Raw genomic sequence first — 13,506 nt, 5'->3', positions numbered from 1 at the left:
GATAAGGAGCAGAAGGCAGATACGAGAAACCAGAGGGCTGGATTTTCATGCAGGATGAACGATATCCTTGGCCGTCTCAACAATACGAGCATTTGCCTCCAAAATCCTACAACCGGCCTAAATATGGCAACTAGCTTGATGGCATCACTGGTCAACACGGTTCAGTTTGCATGGGATAGATTTTATGTGTATGAGCAGATAGCGACTGAAAAGGTTCAACACAGCGAATACAAAGATGAGCAGCATCGAGGCCTTAAGCAAAAGTGAATGCCTGATGAAGGAGCTGCAAACGAAGCAGATCTCAGCCAAAGGGAAACGTTCAAAACTCAGACGTATCTGGTCATGATCGACAGTCTGTTAGCTGAACTGGAAAAGCAAATGAAGGCATATGACGATATTATTAAAACATTCGGATTTCTCTCAGAGCTAACCTCATTGAGCATTGAGCAGATCAAGGACAAAGCAAAGAATCTTGTTTCTTCATATCCAGATGACTTGGAAGACACACTGGCAGCTGAGCTGGTACAGTTTGCTGCATTTATGCGCACTCAGGAACCGGTGACTGTGAACGAATCAGCAGAGCTTACCATGTACAGGCTTCTGTCATCGTTGAATCTTTCTCGGACATTTCCAAACATCGAGATTGCATTGCGCATCTATTTGTGCATGATGGTGTCCAATACCTCCGGCGAACGGAGCTTCTCAAAGTTGGGAATAGTCAAAGGAGCTGCAGTCTTCAATGGGGCAGGAAAGGCTAAGCATGCTGGTGCTTATGAGCATTGAGCATGAGATCCTGCACAGCCTTGACTTCACTGACACGATCAAAGAATTCTTGCTTGCTAAGGCTCGAAAAACAGCAATATAAGTAAGCAGCACTAGTGCACCTCTCATAATCATTTCATGGTACATTATCATAATCTAACTAACTAACTCCCTAGCCTTCTTGAACCCGAAGGTTCATGGCTGCAGCAACAGAGGTCTTCCATCTGTCCCTATCCTGAGCAAGATCTATATACTCTTTTCCATCCCTACCGATTTCCTTTAGGTCCATCTCAACATTATCCCTCCATCTTCATCTTGGTCTTCCTACTGGTCTCTTACCATCAGGTTTCCCAACAAGAATCCTGTAAACTCTTCTCTCCTCTCTCATTTGTGCCACATGGCCTGCCAAAGTCTTCTTGATTTAATCATTCTAATAATATCTGGGCATATATACAAATTATGTAACCTTCTCCACTCACCTGTCTCCCCATCCCTTTTAGGCCCAAATACTTTCCTAAGGATCTTATTTTCAAATACTCTCAATTTATGTTCCTCTTTCGCATTCAAGTCATTATCATAATCACAAAAATAATAATAATATAAAAAACATAAAAAACAAGAAAAACATTAAAATAGAAAAACAAAAAATATATATGTTAATCATAGTATGTAAGTGCATCAGGCCCAATTTACGCTGCAGCATCAGACCCAATTTCGTTTCAATCTGGCCCTGCACAAGTATAGCATGAACCTACTTCATACAACAATATTTTTCAACACAAAGTGTCAATATGTATTTCTCAAGATACAGTGGCATAAAAACAACTTCTGCCACATGTGGAAAAATTCCCAGTGTTGCCACAACATAAAACAAAGTGTTCTTATTCGTACCACAATTTCCTGATCACTTCATAAACAAAATGACATTTCTCAGAAACTGTGGGTCATGTATGTTTCTAGTAAGTGCACACCTATCACAAATGCTGGATGAAATCCAGAAAGCAATACCTTTGTTGCACAGTGTATTTATAGTTCGTATGCATTCACTTGTTACAATGCTTGATGCAATAGGAATAGCTGCTTCAGGTAGCAAAATCCATGCTTTGCAAATGTTTCGTTAAGTTCACTTTACACATTCAAGTCATTAATGAAGTAACATATTTAATGGGATTCCCTGCATATAAAACTTCAATTTCATGGTTATTATTTGATTGATTCATTGATTGATTTTGTTTATTTTACTTGCTTCCTTGCCTCATCATGAAGGTGAGGATGAATGATATGATATGGTAAAATTGATGAAAGGACACTCGCAAAGAACACCAATGTCCAGGCTGAGATTCGAACCAAAGACCTCTGGCATCGTAACATGCTGTATTAACCACGCTGCCACGGAGGTTGGTCTGATTATTATTTGCATATAGCTATGTTGCAATGTGACTGTGGATGAGCCACTGCGAAATTAATAAATAAATTATTATTCAAACTGTAAGATGCATCATATCATTAAGTATGAATATATCCCATAAGGACATGCATATGGCTGTCTGACGCTATCCTTCTCAGTACCTTTCCAGAGAAGCAGTCCAACTGTTGAACCTTGAATTAGCTGTGAGACTTTGTTTGCTCCACATAGAAACACTTCCTGGGTAAATTTCACCCTTACACATGCTCATATGTTTCAGTTTGGTATTTCAATTTTTTTTCTCATTTCTATCTATTGCATAATGCATTAAAAATGTTTAAACTTAATAAAATTAGTTTAATCAATAAAAGTATGTTATTTACATGCTTTAAAACAATTATAATTTGGACTTAAGAAGTAATTTTGCTTGTGGCTAATATTACCCAGCATGTGTCCTTCCGTCTCTGACTGAGAGCCTCTTATCCTAATCAGATGCATAATACAACAAAAATGTTCAAACTTAATAAAATTAATTTAATCAATGCATTATAATTTACATGCTTTAAAACAGTTATAATTCCAACTTAAGAAGTAATTTTCTTATGGGTAATATTGATACAGCATGCATACTTGCATCCTGGCAGAGAACATGCATTCTGCTGGGCTAAGTATGAACTCGGAAACCTCCTCACCGTGCCATAGCCTCACATGACCTGAGTATTTGAACTCCTTGATGGTGTGGTGCTCACCATCAAGGGGTCCCAGGTTCAACTTTTGGCAGAGGGACCCTCCTTTAATGGCAAGTCCAGTCCTAATTAGCCTATCTTAGCATAAAGTGGACTGCAAACTTTTTTGACATCAACATGAGATACTTACGTAAATTGGGTGCATTAGCCATAGTAATTTATGTATTTTAAGAGTTTGTGAAAAGTATAATTTATTTATTTCACATTTTAGATGTTCTTTTTTAACCAGAATTGTCATGGCTGTTGTGTAGTGTGCATGCCTTCTTTCTTTTGCTTTTCCTAAAATTCAGAAGATTTTGCAAACTGAACTTACACTGAAGAAAATATCTTTCATGGTGAACTTCTTTTCAGGCTCATGGATATCTTTCAGAGGGAAGGAAGAATAAGATGAGTCCTGGGTCAGGCTTTTAAGATTTTCCCATCGAGTGTTCTGGAATTGAAGCAAAATTTACTCACGAAAGAAGCTTACACAGCAGGGATATGAAAAACGTTCATGAACAGGAAAGAGGAATGGTCTTTGGGTACAGAGCACTTTTTTTTTTAAGGGGAAGCCATGACAAAATTTAACATTTTTATTGTTTTAATTAAACTCATTATTTGATTAAAAATTTTGCACATTTTTAAAGATGGAATGTATTATATACAGAGCACAATCGCTTACCAACAGCATGTAACATTAGGGACAAGAATTTGGTAAACTTCTAAAGCTTTTGTCTATTCTATTGAAGTGCTCTATATAGTTACACTTATTCAATGCATGTTCAAAAATGGTTCTTTCATTATGTCAATATTCTAAGGAGAGAAAGTATATTAAATGCTGCTGAAGAAGCATTAAGTTTTTTCTACATTTGAATTCAAATAAAAATATTTTGCTACGTAACTACTGCTAGGCTACAGTGTCTGAATGGGGCAACAAAACTTGTTTCCAAACAATAATTCAAATCTGCAGTATGTGGGTTGGAACTATACAATTTATAATTGACAAGTGTGTTTTGATAACCATCTGTTTCAACAATGAATCATAATTCAGTTGTGCAGAATGTAATTTTTGAAGATCACAGTGAATGTTAAGTATATATCCATAAGATAGTAATTTGTAAGTGCATGAAAAGCATACAGATATATTAATAAGTACTACTACTTATCCCATTGTTCATGAGGGGCTCATGTGATAATTTCTCTTTCCTGTTCATAAGATTGTTGAGGACATATAACACAGACAGGATTTACGCATGGACGTACACAAATTAACATTGGGAGCGACAAACAACAAAAGCATCACATTGGAAGCAGTGCATCAAAAACTATAATTTTTTTTTCTGGGGGGTGTTTTAAAGGGAGGGAAACAAAGATGCGAGGGGACAGACAGTAGCATACATCCAGAAGCTTTTCCGGTACTTACTGATTGCTCATGGTAATCAGGATTTGATATTGCTTCAGAGCCCTGCAAAAATAAAACTTGGTTACTGCACATCAGCAATTGCATGTAGAAGATGGTGCACTATCGTCATATGCAAAATGTCCGTGGGATATCTAGTTGGTAAAATATGTATGTCGTGCATCGATTATATTTGTTTATGATATCCATATGTCAATTTCAATCTTCCATTTCCAGAAATTGATGCTTGCACTGTGTTGTGAAGGGGGTTCCTGTATAACTTAATGGCATGTTAGTGCTTTAATGTTTTGGAGCAAGTTATAGTCTCCAGTTTTGAGTTTTGACCCCTGGAAAGGACATTCATATTAAGTGTTACTACACCATATTTTGGAAAATGGTGATGGGAATTGCTGTGTCATCCAGTGACATTCAAAGTTTGGAGTTTACCTAACGTAAAATTATTAAATAATATATATTTATACATATGCTTATAATGTGTCAGAGTTTTTAACTCTATTGCAAAGCAAGAAATGAGGGACAGGTAGGAGAAATAGAAACAGTAAGAATAGTACAATTAAGAATGGCAACCTAGAGGATAATTGATAAAATCAAGGAAAACAAAGAATTGGATTCCCTATTTACCAGTTAGCCATGCAAATTTTGGTTTATATTTGGTTAGTGTGTAGACTTCAATCATAACTTAAGCTTAGATTCCTAAAATTGAACCTCTACATCTTTGTATTAAGTACTTCCCTGATTTTACTGACAAATACTGCTTAACACCTAAAAACAAATGTATAGAAGTATAAGACTTATTTTCATTTTAACTGTTTTGTGTGGACTAGTTAATATCAAGCTTGATTTTTATTGTTGTTTATTTGTTTCATCAGGAAACAAAAAAGATTATCTTTTCATCATTCGTTGCCTGGAAAGCTTCAAGACTTACTTTAAATTTTATCAAGTTTTGCTTTACAAGGACCAACAAGGTAAAACATATAAATCAGGACAATTTAGAATTAGGGTTCTACTTTAAGCAAACTATTATTATTTAAAATAATATGTATTAGAACTGTAGTTTTATACATACAGAAAACGCCTACTTTGAAATGATAAGTTGGGGAAAGTGGAGAGTGAGGAGTTCTTAGTATACCTCGAAACATGAGTAAACAAGAGAACAATTTTATGTTTTTAACTGTATGGAGGAAAAACATTCACAGTTTCCAAAGAATATTTCATTATTTTAGGCTACTGAGGCTTTCTAAAGTACCCAGAAAACAGGAGAAATCTATGCTTTACTGGTTTCTCATATTACAGAAACACTGACTTTTTTTAAGGTCATAGAGTAAATAGTGCTGCAAACATTAAAAAATTTAAATATAGTTTGTTGAAGTAGTGTTGAGTAGGAATCTCTAAGAGTATATCATGGACATCAAAGATACTCAATGAATAGTCAAAGTAAATAAGTAATAGATCTGTTTACCTAGTTGCAGTGATTTGTCTAAATATCCCTTAATTTTTTTGCACCATTCTATTACAATTTTTTTAAAAAAGCCAAATTTATGGTAATTTAGAGGCAAAATTTAACTTTACACCCCCAGGTTCGAATCCCGGCCTCGGCATGTGTGTTCCTTGCGAGTGTGGCTTCATTATATAACTCATCCTCATCTTTGCGATTAGCCAAAATTGACAGAAAAGCAAAGTAAAATAAAACAAATCAATCAATTAAACCTTTACATCCACTAAGAACAGCCTAATCTCACCCCCACCCGATGGAAAATTCTGCACAAATTCTTGCCTAGTTGCTAGTTGAATGGCCTATCTAAGTGTCAATTCAATTCTTTAAGGAGAAAGGTACTTCATGTATTTCTAAATTCTTGGCAGTCATCAAGGCAACGTTAATGTTACCTTCTTTTTTTAATAAAATGAAACGAGAAACATTTTTCCTTCAAGCAGTGACAGCTCTGGAAGAACGTGAATAGCTGGAGGATAACAGCTAACACTACAAGAAGTAGATAGTCCTTAATAACCAAACGGTATTCATGACAAGCAGATTTTTCACTCTAGTGGAGTATCATTGAGTATATTACATTCTTAATAACCTTAACTGTACAAAACAAACTCTTCTTAATTAAATACAGTAAATCAAACTTATAATTAATCAAACACACTGGACTATGCGATAACAACAAAAACAGTTCTTAGAAAGGCAATATATTTAAGTTCACCTCAAGAATGTATTACTAATAAAGAATAATGTCTGTAACTTGCAGATTAACAGTGTGTTCATATGACAATCTTTCCAACAATTAAATAAATTAATGGAAAAAGACCCTGTCATGAAAACATTAAAATTCCCGCATCAGTTCTCCTACTGAGACAATGATTCCAAGGAACAAATTTTTGAAAAAAAAACAAAAAAAACCTGTCATAATTTCCTTGTAACTAACATAGACAAATTATCTTGTCCTTTGGATCCAAGAGTTACAATGATTTTAATTTCTTACTGTGTCAACTACATAATCCCACAAATCTCTATCTGTATATGTTTTTTCATCCTTTCTCTTCCATGGAATATGCGCGCACGCGCGCGCACACACTCACACTCACACACACACACACACACACACACACACAGAGAGAGAGAGAGAGAGAGAGAGAGAGAGGGAGAGATAGAGAGAGAGACAGGGTCACTGTTAGGGGTGTGCAATGCGTGCCATTGCACAGGGCCTCGTGCTTTGAGGGGCCTCATGCTTCTAAATCAGTAATTCATTAATTTCTTATGCAAGCAAGATTGCATTCAAATAGAGGGAAGAAAAGGAAGAAAAACTAGTAATTCCTGTGAAACAAAAAAATTCACCATAACAAAACTGAAGTTCTTGCAACGGACAACTGTGTGTCCATTCTTGTCAAGCTATCAGTCAGAATTCGCTAACAACTAATAGCGACGTATTTGTGAATCCAACTTTCCTCGATTTCCTGTCATATATTACTGCTCGACAGAGGACAGGCACCATAAAATGGTTATTTGTCTACTGTTCAAGCTGAGGGACAACATATTTGAGGGTGTGTCGCTCTGTGCTCTTGGAATTTACGTTCTAGCCAAATTGAGACAAGAAGAGTAGGCATCTGTCATCTTCATAATATTTATTCTTGAAAAGTCAAGCAAACAGCAAATTACATTTGCTCTATTACTTAGTGTTTCCCCGTGAAACTTTGTGAATATAGTTTAACAACTTGTCTTAATTTGTAATAGTTGAGTAGAGGAAGAGATAAGGCCATCATCTACACAATAAATTGGTTGTTGGTTTTAAATCATACATGACTGCCTGTTTATATTAATCATGGCACATAGTGATTTGTGTACTTTAATGAAAAGTTCTCCATCACGCAATGTTTGCAAGAAAAATTCATCTAGAGCATTCTCATTCAGTTCTCTGGTAAGTAAGTCAGTCATTGTGATTTTAAGACATGTGGTCAAGGTCATTGACTGGTCAACCCCACCGAAAATTCTGGTCTCAAATCCCGACCTGGCTTCAGTGTTTCATTTAATTTAATTTCATTGTGAGTATCCATAAATTTCATGTAATGGTGGGCATGGGTGTTTCTCTGTGAATGTTCCTTCTTTAATTTCATGTAACCATCATTACAATTTGCCTAGAGAGGCAGAAAAATGATGCAAAATAAGAAAAGCAGGAATAAACATACATTTGAGAACAGTCCTATTGCTGTCACAATCAATCATTTGCCTCTTACTTTGTGACTGAGCACTAAGTTTGCAAGAATTTTTTCCATTGTGTTTTCATTAAGGCTTTTTGAGGTGAACAATTCACAATACAGGATTGGCATCCATTTTTATTTAGTCCCTTATAGGGCCATATTCCAAGCACTTCAGATTTTAAACAGCGCTCATAGCACTCTTGTGAAAAAATGAAGGGCAGATTTACAATTTCCTACCTCAAATTTGTCTTTTCAACAACTTTTCACTACTTATTGTCGCAAGAAAACATGGTTTTAAAAATTATATTTTAGTACTTTCAAGATATACTTACAGACAGATTTATTCCTCAGAAGAAACAAACAAATTTAATATAAAAAAAAAAATACACAAGCATATTCACTTCAAGCCCATAGCCAAAATTGACCTCTGGGAGGGGAAGGGGGCATGGGTTATCAGCGGGGATTTTATAAACCAAATCCATTTTCAAAAGTTTAACAGTATTATATGAAGATAAATTATATATGTGTATATGTATATCTCTCTCTCTCTCTCTGTGTGTGTGTGTGTGTGTGTGTGTGTGTGTGTGTGTGTGTGTGTGTGTGTGTGTGTGTGTGTGTGTGTGTGTGTGTGTGTGTGTGTGTGTGTGTGTGTGTGTGTGTGTGTGTGTGTGTGTGTGTGTGTGTGTGTGTGTGTGTGTGTGTGTGTGTGTGTGTGTGTGTGTGTGTGTGTGTGTGTGTGTGTGTGTGTGTGTGTGTGTGTGTGTGTGTGTGTGTGTGTGTGTGTGTGTGTGTGTGTGTGTGTGTGTGTGTGTGTGTGTGTGTGTGTGTGTGTGTGTGTGTGTGTGTGTGTGTGTGTGTGTGTGTGTGTGTGTGTGTGTGTGTGTGTGTGTGTGTGTGTGTGTGTGTGTGTGTGTGTGTGTGTGTGTGTGTGTGTGTGTGTGTGTGTGTGTGTGTGTGTGTGTGTGTGTGTGTGTGTGTGTGTGTGTGTGTGTGTGTGTGTGTGTGTGTGTGTGTGTGTGTGTGTGTGTGTGTGTGTGTGTGTGTGTGTGTGTGTGTGTGTGTGTGTGTGTGTGTGTGTGTGTGTGTGTGTGTGTGTGTGTGTGTGTGTGTGTGTGTGTGTGTGTGTGTGTGTGGAGGGGGGTGGGGTTCATTAAGTTAATATAGGACACAGATAATGTAGAAATATCATTCAAATAAATACAGTTTTTTCCCCCAACATCCTGCACACACCCCTTGTTCCCAATTGTAGCTGATGCAGAGAGAATATTCTAATTACTTCCCGCTACTTTGACTTTGGCTCATTAATCAGATGAATGAATGTGATATTTGTTCTTTTTCTTCTGTGCAGTTAACCTTTATCAAGTTTTGAGCAAAATAATATCTGCTGTCTACATTTTTACTCATCACTGCAAACAAATTTTATAAAGTAGTTTTACCAAATTTCAGAGGGGATGAGCCTCCCTGCGTGGCTACGGCCCTGTTTCACTTTCTAAACAATCATGTCCTATGTTTTCTATGGCGACCTTTCATTCCTCCAACGTCAAACTTTACAGCTCTATCCATTACCAAAAAGGGGCTTTATAGACAAACATCTCAAGGCAGCCTGTGAGTAGGTCAACAGCCCTTGGGTTGGCATATTCCTCCATGGATGAATAGAAATAAAGATATGGAGATAATTTATTTTTATTTCCTTACAAACCCTCCCAGATTTTGCCAGATTCTACAACTATGCCAAAGTGCCAACAAGTTTCAAGTCAATGAAGCCATTTTCTTTCTTGTCATTCGTGTTTGAGACAGTAGTGCATGTGGGTGTTTAGAATCGCGATTATGGGAAGAAATTAAATGTCTAAGGAACAGGACAAATTTTGAAAATTTTGATCAGGATTCCAAAAGGTTATAAGAAAGGAAAGAAGGGGGTCGCGAATTTTTAAAAAGTCAGAAGGGTGCCTTTGAAAGATTGTTACTACCTCTAAATACCGTTTGCTTTAAATTCCACCATGATCTATAAATGGAAATAATGGTGAAATCCTGGGGTTTAGTGTTAGTGTTGTTGGTGGTGATATTGTCATTGTCACAGATGCGAGTGCCAGTGGCGGTGGTAATTTTAAATGTAACTCTTCTGTGAGCCAGGTGGCAATGCAGGAACAAATTAGGATATTTTTCTAGGGCTTACAGTGCAGAAACAAGGTCTCAATCAGAAAAAGTCATTAAGAAAAGTTGTTTGCATTGATGTCACCTTGGTAAGAGAGGATACTACCAACATGCACGTGGGTATAACAATAGATAGTAATTATATAATAATAGTAACCATGTTTGCTTTAGTGTAGAATTTTACAAAAAACGGACCATGCCGATATTTTCACATTTTATAATACAGAGGCCTTGTGGATATAGTTCGCACAGGGCCTCGCATTCCCAAACAGTGGCCCTGCACACACATTTTTAACACGAACAGTTTTTTTAGTTTAACTAAATATGCATCAAGGTGGTTTCATATGAATGAACAAACCAAAAACTCAGTATGCTGACCAAGGCAGAATTTATTTTATTTTAAAAATATAAACTAAACGTTACATTTCAAAGAGTCTGAAGAAGACCTTGCTAGAAGGTTGAAATGTAACTCTGCACCAAATACAATTTTCATTTGTATTTGGTACTGAGTTTGAAGAAGACCTTGCTAGAAGGTTGAAACATAATGTTTACTTTATGTTTTTAAAATAGAAAAAAATTCTGCCTTGGTCAGCATACTGAGTTTTTGGTTATCATGGAAACAAGGCTTAATGGTATTATTAATGAACAAAGGAGAGAGTAAATTTTTGATACAAGTTTTTACATCATACAAAAAGATGTTAACTCATTTTCAATAGTAAATAAAAAAAATAAGGATATCCAAACGTGATATGGAAATAGAACATTAACATTCCATTGACATATTGCAAATTTTTTTCCCCTGGGGTTTTGAACAACTCAACTAAAAAGTGACTGATTGATTTGCTTTATTTTACATCACTTTTTGTGCCACTTTTTGGCTAATTTGCGAAGATGGGGATAAATGATGATGTGATGAAATTAATGAATGGACACTCATAAACATCCATGCCCAGGCCGGGATTCGAACCCGGAACCCAACTAATAAGTGAATACATGACTTCATCATTCATTAGGAACTTTCTTTTTAAAAGTAATTGAGTTATAGTTATGATTAGTTTAGAAATTTAGAATGTTACTTTTGCAGTTACTCTGTTCTGGATGAGCTATAACTAGTAGAAATGCATAGCGTTCATGAACTGCAGGCAAGCTGTCATTTGTTTTACTCAAGTTAACATTAATTTTAATTAAATTATAATCAGCTCCATATTTTTAAATATGAAAATAGAGATAAGAAAATTCAAAGCAAACCTCTATAGTTTAAAAAATCACATCAAACAAAACATTTGCTCTTAACAATTTTAAAACTATGTTAGCGAATCATAACCTTGTTCAATGCTATTGGTACACACAGTAAAGTAACTTAATTTCATTACTCTTTAACTGAAAGAATAACTGAGTTATTCATTTGAAAAATTGACTAGTCATAGTTACCATTACTCGAAAAATGTAATTACACCTCCAATACACTGAACCTCATAGAATTAAAAACAGCCCCTAAAGACAGAGAAGATCAAGTCTCCAAAATGTCAAAGTCAAATAGCAAGCCCAATTTCATTCACTACGATTACCTATAAGGAGCAGTATTTTAACAAATACTTGTCACAAACAAGTAACTTATTTCGTAACAAATTTTATCATGTATAACATCCTGTCTTCTTGCTCAGAACATGTGATTTGTGAAAGTAGTTGTCTTCCACACATTACTATTTTTCTTAAACAAAAGGAAGCTTCAAAGTAAATTGACAAGATTCAGAAATCAAATATACATACCTTGGTGTTTAATGGTATGACGCCCTTCTCAGCTGCTGCAATTTTCCTCTCGTCCTTCCGTGGCCGTGAATACAATTTGTGCAACAGATTTTTAAGTCCACGAAGAAAGTAGTAGATGGACTTTGGACTGATAATGACATTGAATGGGGGTGGAAGAGTGCAGCCTTCATCAAAGTAACTCATCCATAATTTTGACCTGGCGAATTTCCATTCCTGATCGGCATGATCCTGAAAGGACAATAATATTCATGCAAGTACTTACTTTGCAAAATATGAGTCAGTAAATGTACCTAACAAATTCATTACTTAAAGTTTGTGGTATTAAAATGTCAAATAACAGAACAGCATTTCACTCAGATTTATATTACTCAATGTTTATTTTATTCAGTATCAAGAAAGATAATGAACATTTACCAGTATATGAACTGTAAACAAATCTCAGAGAATCAGATTAAAATATGATAGTTATTGATACCGACCATATAAGTATGATAGGGTGGTAGACAATTTTACAATCTCACTTTCTATACATGCTTTTTAATCTTTTTCTGAGAGAAAAATGACATTTAGTAAATCAAAATTTAGCAATCAAAATATGCAAAGATTATGCACATGTGTAAAATTCTACTAATCAGTTAACAAGAAAAATTGTTAAGAACTTCAATCTTTTTAACTGGCGGAGGAAAGGGGAGATATTGATACTGAACTTCATTACAGAAAGGCATAGCTATGATATTGAGATAATGACACCTCACACAACAGGAAATTGGCACTAGAAGATGTTATAGTCGACTAAAATATCTAGAAGAGAGCTAACATAAGCTTACATTGCATCCTACTGTATGCACAAGAAATAACTAGAGTCCGGATTTGTATGTAATTACATATTCTATTCCTTTCTAGATACGTACCTTGAAAAGGAAAATGTCAACCAATTACATAACTGACATGATTTTGCATAAGTTCTATGTTACATATTTTTACATATTTGCCAGGATATTAAATATTTTACATATTTGCTAATTTACTTTACATAAAACAACATATTTTGGTAATTTTTTCTTATCTTCATCCTTTTTCCTATGTTTTCAATATCTGAAACATGATGAAGAAAATTTGTAACTCATGTGATGTCATATTTTTTAATCAATGAGATTAGGTGCTTAGAGGGGCTTACGGTCACCTAAAATTTACTGCCAAGTCAAAAGACAGGCTGAAGGAAAAAAAAAGGAAACTATATGATGCACGGTTTTAGAAGCGATATCGGGCGGAGATACGGAGAGCGTGTCCTTGGCGACCAGTCAATGGCAGGAGTGCAACGTTGTACAGTTAGGAAACTGCGGCGTGCGAGTTAAACGCCATTTCCCTGTATTTTTCTTGCGAGCAAGAAGTTTTCATAAAACTCGCCACTTTAAGGTTCATCATAAGATGGGGCACGACATTTTGAACCTAACTGTCCAAGTCCCATGAATTTCCATCGCCTACAGCCAGAGTTATCACTTCTTGAAGTGACACGGGAAACAGCACGTCTCAATACACACACACACAATAACTCTTTCATTTTCCTTCTGTCTGTT

At 35.7% G+C, this 13,506-nt stretch overlaps 1 protein-coding gene across 1 annotated transcript in view; it reads right to left on the bottom strand.

The window, feature by feature from the left end:
* LOC145991421 (transient-receptor-potential-like protein) overlaps positions 1–13,506 on the bottom strand; it is an 885,379-nt gene that overhangs the window by 34,438 nt on the left and 837,435 nt on the right. Inside the window, exons 14-16 of the mRNA XM_083127420.1 lie at positions 11,930–12,157; positions 4,316–4,357; positions 3,227–3,343 (exon numbers count right to left, since the gene is read on the bottom strand). Coding sequence (XP_082983546.1) covers positions 3,227–3,343; positions 4,316–4,357; positions 11,930–12,157 — 387 coding nt within the window. The remainder of the gene's footprint in view (positions 1–3,226; positions 3,344–4,315; positions 4,358–11,929; positions 12,158–13,506) is intronic.

This window comes from Lepisma saccharinum, chromosome 8 (genome assembly GCF_977018435.1).
Source record: "Lepisma saccharinum chromosome 8, izLepSacc3.1, whole genome shotgun sequence".
Classification (NCBI taxonomy): domain Eukaryota; kingdom Metazoa; phylum Arthropoda; class Insecta; order Zygentoma; family Lepismatidae; genus Lepisma; species Lepisma saccharinum.
This window is presented reverse-complemented; position numbering and strand designations above follow the sequence as displayed.